The sequence below is a fragment of the Scyliorhinus torazame genome, chromosome 2 (genome assembly GCF_047496885.1).
Source record: "Scyliorhinus torazame isolate Kashiwa2021f chromosome 2, sScyTor2.1, whole genome shotgun sequence".
Taxonomy (NCBI): Eukaryota; Metazoa; Chordata; class Chondrichthyes; order Carcharhiniformes; family Scyliorhinidae; genus Scyliorhinus; species Scyliorhinus torazame.
This window is the reverse complement of record NC_092708.1, coordinates 31285626-31309590: the sequence shown is the minus strand read 5'-3', so window position 1 is coordinate 31309590 and position 23965 is coordinate 31285626. Positions and strand designations below refer to the sequence as shown.

The 23965-nt window shown below is 52.9% G+C and overlaps 1 protein-coding gene across 2 annotated transcripts in view; it reads right to left on the bottom strand.

Annotated features, from left to right (window-relative positions):
• Positions 1-23965, bottom strand: part of LOC140387024 (contactin-associated protein-like 5) — a 1394308-nt gene that overhangs the window by 368289 nt on the left and 1002054 nt on the right. For both annotated transcript variants that reach the window (XM_072470006.1, XM_072470014.1), the window contains exon 17: positions 13754-13972. In XM_072470006.1, coding sequence (XP_072326107.1) covers positions 13754-13972 — 219 coding nt within the window. The remainder of the gene's footprint in view (positions 1-13753; positions 13973-23965) is intronic.

The window sequence follows — 23965 nt, the reverse complement described above, 5'->3', positions numbered from 1 at the left end:
GCACACAACAATAGGGAGCATGTTAGGACTGGAGGAGGCCCCGCTGATGAGAGGCCACTGACCGTACATGAGGAAAGGGCCCTGGAACTGGCTGGTGGACCTGAGGACCGGGAGGTTGCTGATGCAGAGGTCGGGGGCGTAGTAGCAAGTGAGCCACCGACAGCCCGTCCCCATATCCCCCCTCCCCTATATCCCCCTCCCCCGTATCACCTGATCACTGCCTGATGTCTAACCATGCATGCTTCATTGTGTATCGCAGGACCAAACGTCCAGGCACCCATTCCCGCAGATGCAGACCACCCGCAGGATGCCCCTCGGAGGCCACGGGAGACGGAGAGACCCGGACCCTCCGGCATGCGACGCCCGCAGGATGCCCCTCGGAGGCCGCGGGAGACGGAGAGACCCGCACCCTCCGGCATGCGACGCCCGCAGGATGCCCCTCGCACACCACGGGAGACGGAGAGGCCCGCACCCTCCGGCATGCGACGCCCGCAGGATGCCGCTCGGAGGCCACGGGAGACGGAGAGACCCGCACCCTCCGGCATGTGACGCCCGCAGGATGCCCCTCGGAGACCACAGGAGACGGAGAGACCCGCACCCTCCAGCATGCGACGCCCGCAGGATGCCCCTCGCACACCACGGGAGACGGAGAGACCTGGAGCAACAGGGAGACGACACCCCTGTCACGTGCGGGAGCGACCACCCAGCGATGAGGGGGGCAGCCACAGGCCCCCGTCACATCCGAGCCAGGACACCACTACCCAGGACACCACTACCCAGGACACCACTACCCGGGACACCACTACCCGGGACACCACTACCCAGGACACCACTACCCAGGACACCACTACACAGGACACCACTACCCGGAACACCACTACCCGGGACACCACTACCCAGGAAGACGAAATACCGGACAGTGACTCAGAGTGGATGGGTGGAGACGAACCCCCACCCCAAAGTGCCATGGACTCAGAGTGGGACGAAGAGCACGACACAACGCCAATGCTGTCACCAACACCCTCCACCATCGCAGAAACACTGACCTCGGTTGGGCACTTTAGTGATGAGGCGTCTGGTACACTCACTGGTGCGCACAACACAGCCGTCCCGGTACAGCAGGTGGAGGTAGGAGCAGCAGAGGGGCCGGGCGGTCGGAGGGCAGCCCAGCCCAAGCGAACATCTGCTGCCCAGATGGATCCCGGGTTCCCGTAAGGCCAAACAATTAGACACTGAGTAAGTTGGCACGGTTGCAGTGCACAGATGAGTTTTAGGGGCTAGGGCACGTGCATGAACTCCTTTGGTTATTAAAGTCAATGTTACACCTACAGAAGCTGCCTTTGTGCTCTGCCCAAAGTGTGCGGGGGTGTCATGTACGTTGAGCAAAAGTGTGTGTGTGAGGGGTGGTCTTACTTCAGCCCCAGGTGAGTCTGCCCCCTTCCCCCTGGGCCGCCATCAACATCCCCCGGGCAGAGGACGGGACCGTGCGCTGCAGTGTCACAGCCGCATGCAGGGATGGTCCGGGTGGATGGTTGGTACTATGGCCATGGGTCAGACATAGTCCAACGATGTAGAGCCAGGAGCTCACCGCAGGGCGGGTTGTCATCATCCTCCATGGCCTGCGATCGACACGCGTCCACCCGCAACTGTGTGAGCCCGGCCCGTTGTGCCGCAGGTGGATCGGCAATGGGGGGGGGGGGGGGGGGGGGGGTGCATGCGGGTGGGATGGGTGGGGTTGGGGAGGGGGGTGAGGGTGCTGGGTGGGTGGATGGGTGGGAGGTGTGGGTGGTCGGCTGTTGCCATGGTGTGCGGTCTGTGGCCATACTACCCGATTCCCATGCCCATCTAGTCAGTGAAGCGGGCGTCTATCAGTCTGTCCCGTGCCCGCTGGGCCAGCCGGTAACGGTGGACAGCCACCCGCCTGTGTCTACCCCGTCTGCCCTGACCATTACCCCCATCCCCCTCCTCTGGGGAGGACTGCGCCTCTTCCTGCTGCTCCTCCACTCCGCCCTCCTCTGCATGCGGCACATCGCCCCTCTGTTGGGCTATGTTGTGCAGGACGCAGCACACCACAATGATGCGGCCGACCCTATCTGACCGATACTGGAGGGCGCCCCCGGAGAGGTCCAAGCACCTGAAACGCATCTTCAGCACGCCAAAGCACCCCTCTATCACTCCCCTTGTCGCTACATGGGCATCATTGTAGCGGTTCACCGCCTCATTGCGTGGCCTCCGTACAGGCGTCATCAGTCATGATCGCAATGGGTAGCCCCTGTCGCCCAGCAAACAGCCCCTCAGCCGGGGATGGCGTCCCTCGTACATGCCGGGGATGGATGACCGCGACAACACGAATGAGTCGTGTACACTGCCTGGGTGACGGGCGCAGACGTGCAGGATCATCACGCGGTGGTTGCAGACCGCCTGTACGTTCATCGAATAGGTCCCCTTCCTATTAGTGAACACGGCCCTGTTATCTGCAGGTGGCCGCACGGCGACGTGCATCCCATCGATCGCGCCCTGGACTATGGGGAACCCGGCCACGGCAGAGAAGCCCACGGCCCGGGCATCTTGGCTGGCCCGGTCCACGGGGAAGCGGATGTAGTGGTGCGCCATGGCATATAGGGCATCTGTCACTGCCCGGATGCACCGGTGCACCGATGTCTGTGATATGCCTGACAGGTCCCCACTCGGTGCCTGGAATGACCCCGTTGCATAAAGGTTCAGGGCCACCGTAACCTTGACGGACACGGGGAGAGGGTGTCCCCCGCCAGTGCCACGCGGTGACAGGTGTGCCAGCGTGGCAGATGTGTGCCACGGTTTCCCGGCTCATCCGGAGTCTCCTCCTGCATTCCCGGTCCGTGAAGTCCTGGTATGACTGCCTGGGCCGGTACACACGGGGCGCCCTCGGGTGCCTCCGTTGCCATGGGGCCGCGACGTCCTCCTCCCCCTCCTCGTCCTGTCGGCCGGGTGTCCCTCCAGCCTGGGCGGCTGCCGCCTGCCCCTCTGCAGCAGCCTGCGCCGCCTCTCTGGCACGCTCATCCTCCTCCTCCTCATCCAGGGCAACATAGACATGAGCGGCTGCCGCCACGGCGGCCAGCATCGCTGGATGATTTGAAAACATGACGGCCTGGTGGGGGGAGGGGAACGACGACATGTCATCATTGCCCATATCCCCACCTCCCCCCAGCCAGGTGGCATGGACCGCATGGGTCCAACTGTTGGAGGCTGGCACCTGGCCAGGTGGACCAACACACTTGCCCTCCCATTCCCCTCCCCAGCAGGGACCCCCCCCGCAACCTCCAACCCGGCACGGACACCCCATCCGCCGCCCCGGCACGGACCCCCCCCCAACCTCCACCCCGGCACGGACCCCCCCCCCCAACCTCCACCCCAGCACGGACACCCCCATCTCCCTCCCCGGCACGGACCCCCCCCAACCTCCACCCCGGCACGGACACCCCCCCAAACACCACCCCGGCACGGGCCCCCCCCCCCCATCCTCCTCCCCGGCACGGACCCCCCCCCAACCTCCACCCCGGCACGGACACCCCCCCAACCTCCACACCGCACGGACCCCCCCCCATCACCCTCCCCGGCACGGACCCCCCCCCAACCTCCACCCCGGCACGGACCCCCGCCCCCAACCTCCACCCCGGCACGGACCCCCCCCCATCCCCCTCCCCGGCACGGACCCCCCCCCATTCCCCTCCCCGGCACGGACCCCCCCCCCAACCTCCACCCCGGCATGGACCCCCCCCCCCCCCAACCTCCACCCCGGCACGGACACCCCCATCCCCCTCCCCGGCACGGACCCCCCCCCAACCTCCACCCCGGCACGGACCCCCCCCCAACCTCCACCCCGGCACGGACCCCCCCAACCTCCACCCCGGCACGGACCCCCCCCCCAAACACCACCCCGGCACGGACCCCCCCCCATCCCCCTCCCCGGCACGGACCCCCCCCAACCTCCACCCCGGCACGGACACCCCCCCAACCTCCACACCGGCACGGATCCCCCCCCCATCACCCTCCCCGGCACGGACCCCCCCCAACCTCCACCCCGGCACGGACCCCCGCCCCCAACCTCCACCCCGGCACGGACCCCCCCCCCCCATCCCCCTCCCCGGCACGGACCCCCCCCCATCCCCCTCCCCGGCACGGACCCCCCCCAACCTCCACCCCGGCACAGACCCCCCCCCCCAACCTCCACCCCGGCATGGACCCCCCCCCAACCTCCACCCCGGCACGGACACCCCCATCCCCCTCCCCGGCACGGACCCCCCCCCCCAACCTCCACCCCGGCACGGGCCCCCCCCCCCAACCTCCACCCCGGCACGGACCCCCCCCCAACCCCCTCCCCTGCACAGACCCCCCCCCCAACCTCCACCCCGGCACGGACCCCCCCCCCCAACCTCCACCCCGGCACGGACCCCCCCATCCCCCTCCCCGGCACGGACCCCCCCCCCAACCTCCACCCCGGCACGGACCACCCCCCCCAACCTCCACCCCGGCACGTACCCCCCCCCCAACCTCCACCCCGGCACGGACACCCCCATCCCCCTCCCCGGCACGGACCCCCCCCCAACCTCCACCCCGGCACAGACCCCCCCCCAACCTCCACCCCGGCACGGACACCCCCATCCCCCTCCCCAGCACGGACCCCCCCCCAACCTCCACCCCGGCACGGACCCCCCCCCACCCAACCTCCACCCCGGCATGGACCCCCCCCCCCCCCCATCCCCCTCCCCGGCACAGATCCCCCCCCGGAGCCCAGCCTACTCTAACCACCGCCCCCCCCCCCGCCGCACACACACACACACAACCCGAGACACACCTCTCCTCACGCATTCAGACTGCGGCCACGCCATCGCCTGCCCAGAGCCAACCCCCCAGGCCGTCACTCACCTCCACGCTGGTCGGCGTGAACCTGGAGCACAGGGTCACGCCGATGAAAAGGAGGTTTAATTTACGTCGACGTGAACGGTCATCACGTCGACGGGACTTCGGCCCATCCGGAAGGGAGAATATCGGCAGGCCGAAAATCGGCTGCCTTGCGCAGACCCGTGACATTCTCCGACGGCAGCGGCGCCATTAACGCCCCGCCGCCTTTTCTCCCTTCGGAGACTTCGGCAACCGGCGGGGGCGGGATTCACGGCGGCCAACGGCCATTCTCCGACCCTCTGGGGGGTCGGAGAATGACGCCCCTGGAGTCTGACGTGTCCGGCAGTACCGAATGAGGTATCTTCTGAGCGACTTCTGGTGTGGGTTGCGTAGCGTTTCATCCGTCTCTGTCTGCTGTTATTTCCTGATGCTGGCAGAGTGTTCCACCGGGGAGTCCGTTCTCGAGTTGCCGCCGCCATTTTGGAACGTCATTCGGGTCGTGAGTGCGGAGTTGTGTTTGGAAGACTGTTCAGCGGCTGCTTGGACTGCTTGCGTGGTGATTATGAAATGACGGTAAACAAGACCCACCCATTTGGACGGGTACCCAATGCCGCATGTGGAGGGCTTATATGTGAAGTTGACTGGGGGTCATTCTTTCTCCTAGTTGGACATGAGCCACGCATATCAATACTTATCAATACCCACAGGGGACTGTATGAAAATACCAGGCTTCCATTTGGAGTATCATTCGCCTCTGGATTCTTCCTGCGGGTTATGGAGAGCATCCTTCAAGGACTCCTAAGGGTGGCGGTCTACCTGGATGATGTATTGATTACAGGAGACTCCGTGAAGGAACACCTCTATAACTTAGGGGAAGTCATCTACCGTTGGTCTGAGTTAGGTGTCTGACTGGAAAGGGGCAACTGCATCTTCCAGGCAAGAGATTTCATATACCTGGAGAACGAGATTGACAAGGACGGTTTAGACCCAGTGGAAGAGAAGGTTAGAGCCATCAAGTGGGCCCCAATGCCAGAGAACATGATGGAGATAAGGTAATTCCCGGGGCTCATCAATTAATATGGAAAGTTCATTCCAAATCTGGCAACCGTACTGGCACCATTACATGCGCTCTTAAGGAAGCACCAAAAGTGGGTATGGAAGTCACCACAAAAGGCGACGTTTGCCAAAGTAAAGCACCAGTAAGCTAAGAACCCCCCAAGACCCATCTGAGCCGCTCATAACCACGTACGATACCTCCCCATTTGGCATCAGGGCGTTGTTGTTCCATAGGTGGGACAACAGGACAGAGAGGCCAAAAGCCTCTGCTTCAAGAACCTTGACTGATGCAGAGCGCAAGTACACTCAGATTGAAAAGGAGAGACTGGCCACGGTCTTCGTCCTATCCCCATAGCCTAACCTGCACATCCCTGGACACTCAGGGGCAATTTGGCATGGCCAATCCACCTAACCTGTACATCATTGGACTGTGGAGGGAAACAGGAGCACCCGGAGGAAACCTACTCAGACAGGGGGAGGAAGTGCAAGCTCCACACAGAAAAGGCCGGAATTCCAGTGCAAATATCCACAGTGCCTGAATTTATTTGGCAGCACGTGGCTTAAAATGACATACACCAGCATTTTGGGAAGTGAATCCTAAAGCTGCAACCGTTTTGTCTGAGATTCTGTCCTGTACTGGGTGTGTAGTTCCCTTCATTGTGTCATCTCACTGAGGCCTTTGCCTGGATGTAATGGGGCACATGGACAACGTTGCAGCTGGGCCCACTTTAATTCAGGATGACACAGTGTCAGCCTCCTGGCCGTAGCAAAGCCTCCCGCAATGAAGTGGAATGAATAAGAGGGCTGATACGGAATTCCTGGCTGCTGGTGGCAGGATGTCACAGACGCTCATGAATGAGCCAATTAACACCCATTATCCCTAACCGGAGAATCAGGGATTAAATAGATACATACATAGATACATAGATGCATAGATGCATAGAAGATAGGAGCAGGAGGATGCCTTTTGGCCGTTCGAGCCTTGTTTCACCATTTTTCACGATCATGGCCCATTCTCCCCAAGTGCTACATCAGGTCGTCTCTTGAATATATTCAATGATTTAGCATCAACTACTTCCTGTGATAATGAATTCCACAGGCTCACCACTCTTTGGGTGAAGTAATGTCTCCTCATCTCTGTCTGAAATGGTTTACCCTGAATCCTCAGAATGTGACCCCTGGTTCTGGACACACCCACCATCGGGAACATCTTCCCTGCATCTCCCCTGTCTATTCCAGTTAGAATTTTATATGGCTCTATGAGATCCCCCCTCTTGCTTCTGAACTCCAGCGAAAACAATCCTAACCTAGTCAATCTCTCCTCATATAACAGTCCCACTATCCCTGGAATCAGTCTGGTAAACCTTTGCTGCACTCCCTCAAGATCAAGAACATCCTTCCTCAGAAAATGAGACCAAAACTTCACACAATACTCCAGGGGCATCATTCTCCGACCCCCCACCGGGTCGGAGAGTCACCGGGGGCTGCCGTGAATCCCGCCCCCGCCAGTTGCCGAAGTCTCCGGCACCGGATATTCGGCGGGGGCGGAAATCGGGCCGCGCTGGTTGGCGGGACCCCCGCTCGATTCTCCAGCCCGGATGGGCCGAAGTCCCGCCGATAAATTGCCTGTCCCACCGGCGTGGATTAAACCACCTTTTGAACGGCGGGACAAGGCGGCGCGGGCGGGCTCCAGGGTCCTGGGGGGGGGGGGGGCGCTGGGCGATCTGGCCCCGGGGGGTGCCCCCACGGTGGCCTGGCCCGCGATCGGGGCTCACCGATCCGCGGGCGGGCCTGTGCCGTGGGGGCACTCTTTCCCTTCCGCCTCCGCCACGGTCTCCACCATGGCAGAGGCGGAAGAGACTCCCTCCACTGCGCAGGCATAGGAAACTGTCAGCGGCCGCTGACGCTCCCGCGCATGCGCCACCCGGAGATGTCATTCCCGCGCCAGCTGGCGGGGCAACAAAAGCCGTTTCCGCCAGCTGGCGGGATGGAAATTCCTTCGGCGTCGGCCTAGCCCCTCAATGTTGGGGCTCGGCCCCCAAAGGTGCGGAGCATTCCGCACCTTTGGGGCGGCGCGATGCCCATCTGATTGGCGCCATTTTGGGCGCCAGTCGGCGGATATCGCGCCGTTTCAGGAGAATTTTGCCCCATGTGTGGTTTCACCAAGGCCCTGTATAACTGCAGCAACACATCCCTGCTTCTGTTCTCAAAACCTCTTGCAATGAAGGCCAACATACCATTAGCCTTCTTTACTGCCTGCTGCAGTGATAGGAGGCCGCGTGGAATGCTGCCCGGCAAACCATGCTGATTTTGTCAGCAGCCGCCCGGGAGGGGGTGGTCTGTTATCATCAGGCGGTCGCCATTTAGCACATATGGGCTGGTTTAGCACAGTGGGCTAAACAGCCGACTTGTAATGCAGAATAAGGCCAGCAGCGTGGGTTCAATTCCCATACCGGCCTCCCCGAACAGGCGCCGGAATGTGGCGACTAGGGGCTTTTCACAGTATCTTCATTGAAGCCTGCTTGTGACCATAAGTGATTATTATTATTGAAAACCAGTCCCCTGCCAATGCCTCCCGGCATCCCTCCACCGCCATGAACCTCACGTCACAGCCCCCAACCCGCCCTCACTCACCTTCGTCGTGTTGCCCCACAATGGTCTTGGGCCTCTGGCAGGTGGACTGCTGCCAGCTGCCACCACGCCCATTGACCATGGTGGCATGAGGAGCTGCCAGCCTTTGATTAGACGGCAGCTCTTGGTAGGTGGAACTGCCACCATCAGTGATGTCAATCGTTGGGAAGGCCACTTCAGGCACTTGATTACGTTGGGCTCCCACGTGAAACTAATGGGGCTCCCCGTCTATTCTCCAAATGGTGTGTGCGACCCATTGTCCATCCAAAATATTTCTGGCCCTCATCAGCTTGTGATGAAATGAAGAGAAACTGTTTGAGTCACTGACTCCTGTCACTTGTTAACCTTTGCAGGCAAAGGGGAATTACCAGTCAATTAAAAAAGACCTCTCGCTTAGTTAGCCTCAGCAGCTGTGACTGGCAGGAACAATTAACTTTCCTGCTTAGAATTTTAAAAATACCACAATAGAGCTTTCAAAACAATTTGTTGTCTTTCATTCGGATTTAAATGGACGTGTCTCTGATCACCTGAGCGACGACTCAGGCATTATTCGTCCCACACACCGTAGGAGGACGTGAACATCTGGAATGTTTGCAATTTAATTGTGATGGAGGGGGAAGAGCAGTACGGGATGGAGCAGAGAAAAGTGAGCTGACACATGAGGAGGAAGTGACCCCACCTCTCCCACCCTCCCCCCTCCCCCTCCCCACCCCCAAACCCGCACTTGCCATAAAGAATTTACCAGCCATCTACACATTTCCTGGGATGTTTACATAGATCATATAAATATGACAGCGCAGATACAGGCGTGTCTACAGAGTTGGTATTTAAAAAGTGTGTTTCATTGAATAAACAAGCTATTTGGCCCAATCAATCCATGTTGGCACTTATGCTCATGTTGATCAATATATATTCACTGGCCAAAATTCTCCACAGTAAGAAGTCTTACAACACCAGGTTAAAGTCCAACAGGTTTGTTTCGATGTCACTAGATTTCAGAGCGCTGCTCCTTCCTCAGGTGAATGAAGAAGTATGTTCCAGAAACATATATATGAAATGAAATGAAATGAAAATCGCTTATTGTCACAAGCAGGCTTCAATGAAGTTACTGTGAAAAGCCCCTAGTCGCCACATTCCGGCGCCTGTTCGGGGAGGCTGGTACAGGAATTGAACCGTGTTGCTGGCCTGCCTTGGTCTGCTTTCAAAGCCAGCGATTTAGCTGTGTGCTAAAGTTCCGCACACATGAGTGCGGCCTCAACCGGGACCTGGGATTCATGTCGCATTACATTCATCCCCCACCATCTGGCCTGCGAAATCCTACCAACTGTCCTGGCTTGACACAATTCACATCTCTTTAACCTGGGGTTATCCCATCTCTGGATCTGTAAAGATTTAATCACCTGCTAATGCTCGTATTCCAAGCATTGTCTGGCATCTTTGAATTTGTCTATATATATGTTTCTGGAACATACCTCTTCATTCACCTGAGGAAGGAGCAGCGCTCCGAAAGCTAGTGACATCGAAACAAACCTGTTGGACTTTAACCTGGTGTTGTAAGACTTCTTACTGTGCTCACCCCAGTCCAACGCCGGCATCTCCACATCAAAATTCTCCAGCCATCGGTGTTCACTTTTCCCGCTGGGAGCGCACCCCCGCCAGAGGGTTTGGTGGTGGCTTGGGGTAGTTTCAATGGAAAATCCCATTGACAAATGGCGGAAGGATAGAATCCCGCCACCGGCGAACGGCGTGGGGTCAAGAAACGTGCAACTGGGGGACCGGACCGGAGATTCCGTCCCCACTAATTTCTTTGTTAAAATCTCAGAAAAAGTTAGGCCTTGTCCGTTCAAGTGTAAGTCAACCTTTACCCAAATGTTTAAGTCTTACTGCCAAGAAAACCTCTCTGGTGAACATTTTGACACCATTGACTGCAAACTCCAGGGTACAGGCCGTCCGATCTAATCAGTCAATGCTGCTGTTTCAATTTTCAGAAGTCTCATCCATACTTTCCAATCCCTCCGTAACCTTCCTCTACCTCGGTAACTACCTCCAGCCCGGCAACTCGGTGCAATTTCTGCATTCCTCCAATTCTGGGAGCTTGCGCATTCCTGATTTTCTCATGTTGGAGTTCATGTCTCCCGTGACCAAAGCACTGGAATTCCCTCCGTAAATCTCTCCAACACTCCACCTCTCCCTTCTCCTGAAGACACTCCTTAAAACCTATTTTTTTAACCAAGCTGTCTCCTAATATCTCCTAATGTCACATTTTGCTTGATAATGCTCCTGTGAAGTTCCTTGGGCCGTTTTACTCTATTAAAGTTGTCAGGTAAATATAAGTTAATACTATTATTCAGGTCGATAAGAGTATCGTTCTAATCCTGTGTGCCTATCCTGTTCCTTTATCCTTTGATTTCCCCAATTCTTTCTCAAACCAAGTGAACCATTCTTAAACATTATCGCAGTAACAGCCTCAATCGCTGTTTCATGCAACAGCCTCTGAAGTGTCAATGTTTTTCTGCACGCAGATTGGAAAAGGGAAAGAGGAAGGAGTTGTGAACTTCTGAGAATAAAGACCTTTAAGTAGGAGAATACGAGAGGGGCTTGGGCTGAATGTACTGTTTGACGAGCTCTTGATAGTCATCAGTTGGTTAGCCCACTGTGCATTCTGCTGCCCTGAGTCCTCGTTCGTTTTCAAGCGCCATACATTTAAAAGAAAGATTGCTTTTAATCAGGATGACGGCATCGCTGGCAAGGCCAACATTTATCACACATCATGATTCTATGATTCCATGGCCAGTTGACCTCGAGAAGGTGATGGGTGGGCTGCCACCTTAAAGCACTGCAGTATCTGTGGTGAACTTGCAGAATTTTGATCCAGCAATATTGATGGAGTGGCATGTGAATTGTTCTGGAATTTGCATGCTGTGATGCTCCCGTGAGCCTGCCACCCTTATCAATCTGGGGGTAGAGATCATGGGCTGGATTCTCCGATGCCCGACACCAATAAAGTAATCGGCGATCGGGCAAAGAATCGATTCCGACAGCCAAATCGGGGCCGGTCAGCCCTGCTCCGCCCCCTCGGAAATGGCGTAATCACATCGCGCACAGTTGCAATGGTGTTGCGCGTCATCGGCAGGCCCTCCCGCGATGCTGCGCGGTTCCCAACGGCGCGGGACACATGTGGTCTCAGCGGTCAGGAACTCGGCGTGGTGGCTGCGGACTGATTCCAACGCCACCACACTCAGCCTGTATCCGTGCCGCTGGCCGGGGGGGGGGGCTTCCGCGAGGGCGGGGGGGACTGGTGGGGGGTGACCAAGGGGTGGCCTGTGGCGTTGCAGATGGGTGGTTCGGGTCCGCGCATGGCCTGCGCCATGTTGTACGGTATGACCGATGCAGGTTGTCAACGGCGTGCATGCACGGCCAGGGACACAGCCATTCTCTGGCCATTTTCAGCACTGGAGCCGGGAGTTTCACCCGGCGCCTTCGCTAGCCTATCACTTGTCCCGCAATCGGTGAGGGGACGGTGCCGATTCTTTAGTCATAAAACTCCCGTGAACTCTCCGCTCGAGCAGGTACTTAGCTGCTGAAACAGAGAATCCAGCCCCATGGGTATGGAGGGCGTTGTTGGAAAAGACTTTGGCAAGTGCTGTGAGCGCAGTGATCTGCTCATTGAACAGCTGATGCTACCTGGGGAACATTCTTGGTTAACGGATTTTGTGAAAGACAGTTTTGATTGAATGCAAGGAGAACTATTGATGCAAGTGAGCTATCACAGAGGAACATGTTTTTTTCCACATAAACAGTACATACGCTTGTGTACAAAGATACATTTTTGAGTCACATTTCTTTATTCTGAATTAATGCCTCAGCTGATATTAAACACTGGTCTCCTAAAACTAATATTCCAGTTAATTAAATCAGAACGGTTCCAAGACAGCATCACCGAAATATGCAATTATTGTGCTGTTAAATATGTAATAAGCTCAAGTGCAACCTCAATTCAATTTACTCACTGGTCGTGATGGGAAAAGACTCGGTGGTAATGTCAATTAATTTGACGATTTTAGGGAATCCTGCTACATTTAATTGTATTGCAGTGGAGCTGCTGAACCGTTGATAAGATTTTAGGCATATTTCTATGTTGAAATGTGGATGCTTCCAATTCGGAAGCTTTGAAATTCGAAAAAAAACTTTTGATGAAAACTCAGAAAGAAGTCTGCCTGAATTATAATCTTGTGCAGTTTGGTAAGACACTTTACCTGGCGGAAAATGCAATTGGAGGCCGTGCAATAGAAATCCGGTAATTGTTTTCCTTGCTCCCATCGATGCCAATGTGCAATAATGGGGAATGAAATTGACTAAATTGGACAGCTAGTTCCAAGACAATGGAGAAAATGTCTTGCTCGTGTACTCTATGATTCGAGCATCTCCAGTTTTTACCTCCACGGACTATGGCGGACTCTGGCTGTAGTTCTGGCAGCCGCTTTGTGGATTTCACACTTCTGGCCTCCAATGGTTGGCCCTCACATCCTCAACACATGTGCCATCCATCCTGGAAAGGACCTACAATCCCATAGATTCCCTTCAGTCCAGAAGTAGGCCATTTAGCCCATCGAATCAGCACCGACCCTCTGAGAGAGCACCCCCACCCTATCCCAATAACCCCACCTATCCTGCACATCCTTTGACACTAGGGAGCTATTTTTTACCAGGGTCAGTGTACCTCGCCTTCACATCATTGGACTGTGGGAGGAAACCCACACAGACACGGGCAGAATGTGCAAACTCCGCAGTCACCCAAGGCTGGAATTGAACCAGGATCCCTGGGGCTGTGAGGCAGCAGCGCTAACCACTGTGACTCCGTGCCACCCTATATCTTTTCCACATGTAGTACGTGCCCTACATAATGAAAATTGCCCACACCAACCAACTGTTCCCCATATTTCAGCCCACTCTCAAATCTTTCCTGCATTGAGAGCTGAGGCCCATTTGAAGTCAGTCGAAATAGCTGACACTCAGTTTAGTTACCAGCGAATAAAAGAACAAAGTTATTCACACAGCTTCCTGATTGTTTTAAGACACATACATTGCAGAACATTACGTGAATGTACGATAGCCCATCTCAATGCAGGTGTATGGAGCGCGAAAGACTGTGGGTTTCCTCCCACAGTCCAAAGATGTTTCCTACCTACAAATAGCTGGCTGTTGAGCTGTAAGTGGATGTGTCCATCATCTGGGGCCTCCTGAGCTTTTCTCGGCAGGTGATCCACTTGAAGGGACGCCTCTTTGGTATTTCGCTCTGCCCGGACATAATGCCACTGATTGTTGTTCAAATGGGTGGACGACTTCACAATGACCTCTGATGCACCGTTACCCACATCGAATGAGAATAGCACTTCCATCGGGGCTGTAAAGTCACATGCAGTGGCGTTAGTCTCTGAACAATGTTCCATCAAAACAAAGTACACTTTACGACCATAAGGAAATAATTTTTATCTTTAGATAGTGCTGTTTATGAGTTCCGCCATGGCCCAAGGTTACAGTCGATTAAGTACCTTTCGAAGCGCAGTCACAGTTGTAATTTGGGAATCGTAGCCGCTAGTTTTCACACAGCAAGATCCCACATACAGCAATGCGATAAATGACCGACCCAGTGATCTGTTTTTGACATGTTGGTTGAGGGATTAGCATTAGGCCAAGACAACAGGGAGAAATCCTCAGCCCTTCTTTGAAATAGTGCCATGGGATTTTTTTTTTAAAAAACATCCATCCGAGAGGGCAGATGGGGCCTTGGTTTAACATCCGATCCAAATGACACTTCAGAAGAGTCATATTGGACTCAAAACATTAACTGTGTTTTTCCCTCTCCGCGGATGCTGCCAGACCCGGTGAGTTTTTCCAGCACTTCCTGTTTTTACACTTCCTGTGTGGGCTGGATTAGCACAGTGGGCCAAATAGCTGGCTTGTAATGCAAAACAAGGCAGCAGCGCGGGTTCAATTCCCGTACTGGCCTCCCCGAACAGGCGCCGGAATGTAGCGACCACATTTATCACAGTGACTTCATTGAAGGTTAGGTGGATTGGCCATGATAGATTGCCCTTAGTGTCCAAAATTGCCCTTAGTGTTGGGTGGGGTTACTGGGTTATGGGAATAGGGTGGCGGTGTTGGCCTTGGGTAGGGTGCTCTTTCCAAGAGCCGGCGCAGACTCGATGGGCCGAATGGCCTCCTTCTGCACTGTAAATTCTATGAACTATAATTCTATGAACTATGAAGCCTACTTGTGACAATAAGCGATTATTATAATTTTATTTCAGATCTCCAGCATCCACAGGATTTAGCTTTTATGTCGGCCTTGATTGTGGTGGTCACGTTTCTGAAGTAGGACCTGGGCCCACAGTCTTCTAATTCAGAGCTGAGAGTATGCCTTCTGAATCAAGTCTAATATATGCACGTAACAACAGCAAAGGTAGTCATCGCATCCATTGGATTGGATTGGATTTGGATTTTGTTTATTGTCACGTGTACCGAGGTACAGTGAAAAGTATTTTTCTGCGAGTAGCTCAACAGATCATTAAGTACATGAGAAGAAAAGGGAAGAAAAGAAAATAATGGGTGCAATGTGAAGAATTCACACAGAGCCAAGGTCGAGGATTCAGTCTTAGCTCAGTTGAATTGTTCGGAAGATAACTAGGCCAAAGTAAACTTGCACAAAGTGCCAGCTCATCCAATGATTGCAGTCACTCTGAACTATATAATATAATCCATAAATCCCAACAGTGCAGAATGAGGCCATTCTGCCCCTGAAGTCTGCACTGACCCTCTGAAAGAACAGCCTACCTGGGCCTACTCCCTTTCCCTTTCCCCTCAATCTGCCCGGCAACAAGGGACAATTTATCATGGCTAATCCACGTAACCGGCACACCTTTGGACTGTGGGAACAAACCAGAGCACCTGGAAGAAACCCACGCACACATGGGGAGAAAGTGCAAACTCCACACAGACAGTCACCCAAGGCCGGAATTGAACCCAGGACCCCGGTGCTGCAAGGCAGCAGTGCTAAATACTACGTCACTGTGCCGCCCACTAGATAGTCATGAACTGTACTCCTTCCATGGCAGAACTTCAGCCCATGAATTAGACTGATATTTCCTGGATAACTGAGGGAGTTCTGAATGACCAGGGATGCTGTTTCTCAGATGAAACACCCAACTGAGGCCCTGTCGGCCTATTGTGTGAATGCAAAAAGTTCCCATGGCAGCATTGTAGTCAGTGTATGGAGCTCACCAAGTGGCTTTGCCAACATCTAGCCCTCAGCCAACAGCACAGAAAGAAAACAGGTTATCTTGTTATTCATCAGGCAGCTGTTATGTGGAACATTGTGAAATGAAAGTAGTTGAAAATTGGAGGTCTACATCAGGAACAGTAAGTCATGGATTGTTAAGTGCTTTTGCATGCCATGACATTGTGGAGAATGATCCATTAAAAAAGCAGGTACTTCAATGAGATCCATTACAACACTGTAAGAATACACTTAATCACAGGTTGGCAACCCTAAGTGAAGGTGACACATTTCCAGCCCACATCAGTGCTACTGTGCAAGCAAGAGGCACACAACTCCACTGATGGTACAAAAAGGTTATCCATTCTGTCATGCAGAACCGGCTAACCTCCAGCTAACCCCATCCTGAGCAATACAGTGTTAGCAAGTTGTAAGTAAATTACAAGTAAAGAATTGGATTTTTAAAAACTGAAGGTGATTTAGCTGCACTGAGGACTTGTAAGATGCTTTTAGCCTCCTGACAGTTTAAAGCAGGTACTTTTTGAAGCACAGTGGAGATGAGGAGTCTAGGGAGCTAGATCATAGCCATGCCCAGGTGCAAAGCAGAGCACTCTCAAAGAATCAAACAGTTCTGTAGAAAAGAGCTGTGAGAAAACAGCGAAAACAGCGCGAGAGGAGAGAGCCGGGACAGCGAAAACAGCGCGAGAGGAGAGAGAGCCGGGAGATTTAAAAAGCACGGGAGGAGAGAGCCGGGACAGCGAAAACAGCGCGGGAAGAGCGAGCCGGGAGATTTAAAAAGCACGGGAGGAGAGAGCCGGGACAGCGAAAACAGCGCGAGAGGAGAGAGAGCCGGGACAGCGAAAACAGCGCGAGAGGAGAGAGAGCCGGGACAGCGAAAACAGCGCGGGAAGAGAGAGCCGGGAGATTTAAAAAGCACGGGAGGAGAGAGCCGGGACAGCGAAAACAGCGCGAGAGGAGAGAGAGCTGGGACAGCGAAAACAGCGCGGGAGGAGAGAGCCGGGACAACGAAAACAGCGCGAGAGGAGAGCGAGCCGGGACAGCAAAAACAGCGCGAGAGGAGAGAGAGCCGGGACAGTACTGGGAGAGGGGAGTGCACAAAAGGTGTGGCAGGAGTGCCTTTAGAGATGGAGTGCTGATTGGAACAGAGTGCATCTGAGTTTAGGTGAGTGACTGAGTGCTGATTGGAATAGAGTGCATCTGAGTTTAGGTGAGTGACTGAGTGCTGATTGGAACAGAGTGCATCTGAGTTTTGGTGAGTGACTGAGATCGGGTGAGTGGCCAGAGAGGGCTGTGTTTTTGTTGGTGTTCGGGTTTATCCTTGAGGTTATATATATTTTTAAAAATTATTTAAATTTATTAACTAGTTGAATATGGCTGGACAGGTGATGTGCTGTTGCTGTATGATGATGGAACTGGTGGATCCCATTGAGACCGTCAGTGACCACATCTGCAGCAAGTGTTGGCTGTTCGAGGAACTTTGGCTCAGAATTGATGAGCTGGAGACCGAGCTGCACACACTGCAGCACATCAGGGAGGGGGAAAATTACCTGGACGCTTTGTTTCAGGAGGCAGTCACACCCGGTAGAATAAGTACTGTTAATTCGGACAGTGGTCAGGGACAGAGTGGTGTGGCTGCAAGGGAGGCAGGTAGGGGGAATCCTGAGTTTAGGAGTTGAGGAGCCTCAGCCCTTGACCTTGTCCAACAGGTATGAGGTACTTGCTCCCTGTGTGGATGAGAAAGAGGGCTGTAGGGAGGATGCGTTGACTGACCACTGCACCGTGGTACAGGAAGCCATTCAAGAGGGGGGAGCAAAACGACAAGTGGTAGTTGTAGGGGTTTCTATAATTAGGGGGATTGATGGCATCCTTTGTAAGCCAGATCGAGAGTCCCGCATGGTATGTTGCCTGCCCGGTGCCAGGGTGAGGGACATCTCTGATCGGCTTGAAATGATTTTGGAGAGGGATGGGGAGGATCCAGTTGTTGTGGTCCACGTTGGGACTAACAACATAGGTAAGACTAGGAAAGAGGACATGTTTGGGGATTATCAAACACTAGGGACTAAATTAAAGAACAGGTCCTCCAGGGTTATAATCCCTGGATTACTACCCGAGCCACGTGCCAATTGGCATAGGGTTGAGAAAATTAGGGAAGTTAACACGTGGCTAAAGGAGTGGTGCGGGAAAGAGGGATTCCATTTCATGGGGCATTGGCATCAGTACTGGGGCAGGAGGGACCTGTACCGTTGGGACGGTCTTCACCTGAACCATTCTGGGACCAGTGTTCTAGCGAATAGGATAAATAGGTTGGTCACAAGGACTTTAAACTAGCAAGTTGGGGGGAAGGGAAGTGTAAAGCTATGGACAGTATAATGGTTAATGGAGATCAAGGCAGCAGGTTACGTGACAGGTTATTATGTAGAGATATGGGTTCAAAGACAAGGAAAATTAGGAGAAAGGGTAAGAGGAAAAATAATTTGTGAAAAGTTACTGATCAAGGTGTTAGGATTCATAACAAAGACATAAAAAACAGCATAAGTGTACTTGACCTGAATGCTCGTAGTATACAAAATAAGGTAAATGAGTTGATGGCGCAAATCATCGTGAATGACTATGATTTAGTGGCCATTACTGAAACATGGTTAAAAGATGGTCACGACTGGGAGTTAAATATCCAAGGGTATCAGACTATACGAAAGGAAAAAAGCTATAAAGAAGAGTAAGGTAGACTATGAAAGTAAACTGGCTCAGAACACAAAAGCAGATAGTAAAAGCTTCTACAAATATATAAGACAAAAAAGAGTGGCTAAGGTAAATATTGGTCCTTTGGAAGATGAGAAGGGAGATTTAATCATAGGAGACAGGGAAATGGCTGAGGAGCTGAACAGGTTTTTTGGGTCAGTCTTCACAGTGGAGGACACAAATAACATGCCAGTGACTGATGGAAATAAAGATATGATAGGTGAGGACCTTGAGATGATTGTAATCACTAAGGAGGCAGTATTGGGCAAGCTAATGGGGCTAAAGGTAGACAAGTCTCCTGGAACCTGATGGGATGCATCCCCGAGTGTTAAAAGAGATGGCTAGGGAAATTGTAAACACACTAGTGATAATTTATCAAAATTCACTAGACTCTGGGGTGGTCCCAGAGGATTGGAAAGTAGCAAATGTGACACCACTGTTTAAAAAAGGAGGTCGGCAGAAAGCGGGTAATTATAGGCCGGTAAGCTTAACTTCGGTTGTAGGGAATAATGCTGGAATCTATCATTAAGGAGGAAATAGCGGGGCACCTGGAGGGAAATTGTCCCATTGGGCAGACGCAGCATGGGTTCACAAAGGGTAGGTCGTGTCTGACTGATTTGGTAGAATTTTTTGAGGACGTTACCAGTGCAGTAGATAACGGGGAGCCAATGGATGTGGTATATCTGGATTTCCAGAAAGCTTTTGATAAGGTGCCACACAAAAGGTTGCTGCATAAACTAAAGATGCATGGCATTGAGGGTAAAGTGGTAGCATGGGTAGAGGATTGGTTAACTAACAGAAAGCAGAGAGTGGGGATAAATGGGTGTTTTTCCAGTTGGCAACCTGTAACTAGTGGGGTCCCTCAAGGATCAGTGTTGGTCCCGCAGTTGTTCACAATTTACATAGACGATTTGGAGTTGGGGACCAAGTGCAATGTGTCAAAGTTTGCAGACGACACTAAGATGAGTGGTAAAGCAAAAGGTGCAGAGGATACCGGAAGTCTGCAGAAGGATTTGGATAGGGTAGGTGAATGGGCTATGGTCTGGCAGATGAAATTCAATGTTGCCAAGTGTGAGGCTATCCATTTTCGGAGGAATTACAGCAGAATGGATTATTATTTAAACGGTAAAATGTTAAAACATGCTGCTGTGCAGACGGACCTGGGTGTGCTGGTGCACGAGTCGCAAAAAGTTGGTGTGCAGGTGCAACAGGTGATTAAGAAGGCTAATCAAGTTTTGTCTTTCGTTGCTAGAGGGATGGAGTTCAAGACTAGGGATGTTATGCTGCAATTGTATAGGGTGTTGGTGAGGCCGCATCTGGAGTATTGTGTTCAGTTTTGGTCTCCTTACCTGAGAAAGGACATATTGGCACTGGAGGGAGTGCAGAGGAGATTCACTAGGTTGATCCCAGAGTTGAGGGGATTAGATTATGACGAGAGGTTGAGTAGGCTGGGACTGTACTCATTGGAGTTTGGAAGGATGCGGGGGGATCTTATTGAAACATATAAAATTATGAAGGGAATAGATAGGATAGATGCGGGCAGGTTGTTTCCACTGGCCGGGGAAAGCAGAACTAGGGGGCATAGCCTCAAAATAAGGGGAAGTAGATTTAGGACAGAGTGTAGGAGGAACATCTTCACCCAAAGGGTTGTGAATCTCTGGAATTCCTTGCCCAGTGAAGCAGTTGAGGCGCCTTCTTTAAACGTTTTAAGAAAAAGATAGATACCTTTCTAAAGAATAAAGGGATTCGGGGATATGGAGTAATGGCCGGAGAGTGGAGGTGAGTCCACAAAGGTCAGCCATGATCTCATTAAATGGCGGAGCAGGTTCGAGGGGCCAGATGGCCTACTCCTGTTCCTAGTTCTTATGTTCATATGTTCTTATGTGTGAGAACCCATAAGCTTTACTCTAAACTGGAAGGAATGTTCCCAAAAGAAAATTGATGTCCTGTGTGGTAATTGTTTGCTGGATTTAAGATCACAGTGTTAAAATCTATGGGATGTTGTTTTGGGGAGGTGTATTCATAGATCATAGAGCATAGTATTTACAGTGCAGAAGGAGGCCATTCGGCCCATCGAGTCTGCACCGGCTCTTGGAAAGAGCACCCTACCCAAGGTCCACACCTCCACCCTATCCCCATAACCCAGTAACCCCACCCAACACTAAGGCCAATTTTGGACATTAAGGGCAATTTATCATGGCCAATCCACCTAACCCGCACATCTTTGGCCTGTGGGAGGAAACCGGAGCACCCGGAGGAAACCCACGCACACACGGGGAGGATGTGCAGACTCCGCACAGACAGTAACCCAAGCCGGAATCGAACCTGGGACCCTGGAGCTGTGAAGCAATTGTGCTATCCACAATGCTACCGTGCTGCCCGTATTCTCGGAGTTTAGGAATATAGATCAATTTGGATTGGGGGAAATTTAAATATAATGGCGGGATTCTGTGATCCTGAGGCTAAGTGTTTTTTAAAAATAAATTTAGAGTACCCAATTCATATTTTCCAATTAAGGGACAATTTAGTGTGGCCAATCCACCTAGCCTGTATATCTTTTGGGTTGTGGGGGCGAAACCCACGCAAACACGGGGAGAATATGCAAACAGCACACGGACAGTGACCCAGAGCCGGGGTCGAACCTGGGACCTCGGCGCCGTGAGGCCGCAATGCTAACGACTCTGAGGCTAAGTGCTGACGCCGTCTTAAATGCCGTTATGTTTCTCGACGGCGTCAACATGCCCTCAGGAGCAGAAATTCTGAACCCTACTGGGGGCCAACACGGCACTGGAGCGACGCATGCTGCCTGGTGGGGGGGTGGGGTGTACTAATGGGGTGTACCAATGTGCACATGCGCAGTGGGACCGGCGCTATTGCTGCGCATGCACAGTGGCTCCCTTCTCCGCGCTGGCCCCGACGCAACATGGCGTAGGGCTACAGGGACCGACGTGGGACAAAAGAGGCCCCCAGCCCGAGAGGCTGGCCCACCGATCGGTAGGCCCCGATTGCGGGCCAGGCCACAGCGGACGCCCCCCTCGGGGTCGGACCCCCCCCCCCCAACCAGGCTGCACCAGGATGCATCACGGCTAAGAGCAGGTGTGAACGGCGCCAGTGGGACTCTGCTTTTTTGAGGCGGATGCTCGGCCCATCCTGGGCCGAGAATCGCCGGGGGGGGCCCCGTAGAGCGGCCCCCGACCGGCGCCGCGCCGACCACGCTGGCGCCAATGGTGCCGATTCTTCGCTCTCCAGAGAATCGGTGGACCAGCATTGGGGCGGCGTGGTGCGATTCGCGCTGGTCCCGCCGATTCTCCGGCCCGGCCCCGGGGTGAGAGAATCCCGCCCAATGTCTGGGCAAACATTATTCTAGTTAATTGTAAATGTCGTTCTTTACTGTTGCCTTTCTGTGTTTTAAAGTTCAGTAAATGTTTTGTTGTTTGAATAATTTACAACAGGACTGACCCCTTTCCTCACTTGGTTTAATTTCTTTTCTCAGTTTTGTTCCAAATCACATAAATAGAAAGTTAATGAACCAGCATTCCAAGCTTCCCCTCTGTGATTTTGATTCCTTCTCGGTGACTATCAGCAGGGTTCGTAACAACAATACGGTGCTGTAATTAGCCTCATTGCTCTCTGATTATAGAGCGATGACTGTCCAATGACCCTCACATGTGGATATTGGGTGAGGATAGTATCAGCTTGTTCATGCTAGCCAGCTGTGATCCAATTGACTTAGATCGCATCTGAATGACTTGAAATTTAGACAAGGTACCAAAGGGCACCTTTGGAATTACATGCAAATAATAAGCCAAGAAGCGAAAATAAAAGAAAGAAAGCACAGGGGAGCAGCCTGCAAATGACCTCCCTAATGCTGCTTCTTTCCAAGGAAGGACCAGCCTCCAGCTGATGCCTCCCGCTGGTTTAGCACAGGGCTAAAGAACTGGCTTTTAAAGCAGACCAAGGCAGGCCAGCAGCACGGTTCAATTCCTGTACCAGCCTCCCCGAACAGGCACCGGAATGTGGTGACTAAGGGCTTTTCACAGTAACTTTATTTGAAGCTTACTTGTGACAATAAGCGATTTTCATTTTCATTCATTCACAAAATCAGTAACAGGGTGTGAGACTCACAAGCACTGATGAACAGCAAGCAGGGTTCAATAGGATGGAACCCGTTATCGTCAGCCCATCTCAGAATCTCAGACCACAAAATTTTCCAACTGCAATTGTGCTCCCAATCTTCTCTCCACAGCAAGCCCTTTTTATATAAAAATACTAACTTCTGCCGTCAACTGGAAATGCATCAGGAGTTGCATGTGTGCACTTGACCCACACTGCAGCCATCAGTGTCCGCACAACTGCTACTGACTCCAAAAGCAGGTTGCAATTATTCACAGGTTGCAATTGTTCAGTGTAGAACTTCAAAGGACATGAACAATTTGCTGGAATGGGCAGATAGGTGACAGCTGAAGTTCAAGTGGAAAAGTGAGAGGTTTGTACATTTAGTGGGGAGACACCATAAAATTAGGGGGAGTATTCTAAAAGGGGTGCAGGAGCATAGGGGCCTGGGTATATATGTGCATTAGTCATTGAAGGTGGCAGGACAGATGGAGAGAGCAGTTAAAGCACACAGTATCCTGGGCTTTATTAATAGGGGTCTAGAGTACAAGAGCAATTAGGTTATGCTGAACCTAGAACAAAGAACAAAGAAATGTACAGCACAGGAACAGGCCCTTCGGCCCTCCAAGCCCGTGCCGACCATGCTGCCCGACTAAACTACAATCTTCTACACTTCCTGGGTCCGTATTCCCTCTATTCCAAGCCTATTCATGTATTTGTCAAGATGCCCCTTAAATGTCACTATTGTCCCTGCTTCCACCACCTCCTCCGGTAGCGAGTTCCAGGCACCCCCTACCCTCTGCGTAAAAAACTTGCCTTGTACATCTACTCTAAACCTTGCCCCTCTCACCTTAAACCTATGCCCCCTAGTAATTGACCCCTCTACCCCGGGGAAAAGCCTCTGACTATCCACTCTGTCTATGCCCCCTCATAATTTTGTCGACCTCTATCAGGTCGCCCCTCAACCTCCTTCGTTCCAGTGAGAACAAACCGAGTTTATTCAATCGCTCCTCATAGCTAATGCCCTCCATACCAGGCAACATTCTGGTAAATCTCTTCTGCACCCTCTCTAAAGCCTCCACATCCTTCTGGTAGTGTGGCGACCAGAATTGAACACTATACTCCAAGTGTGGCCTAACTAAGGTTCTATACAGCTGCAACATGACTTGCCAATTCTTATACTCAATGCCCCGGCCAATGAAGGCAAGCATGCCGTATGCCTTCTTGACTACCTTCTCCACCTGTGTT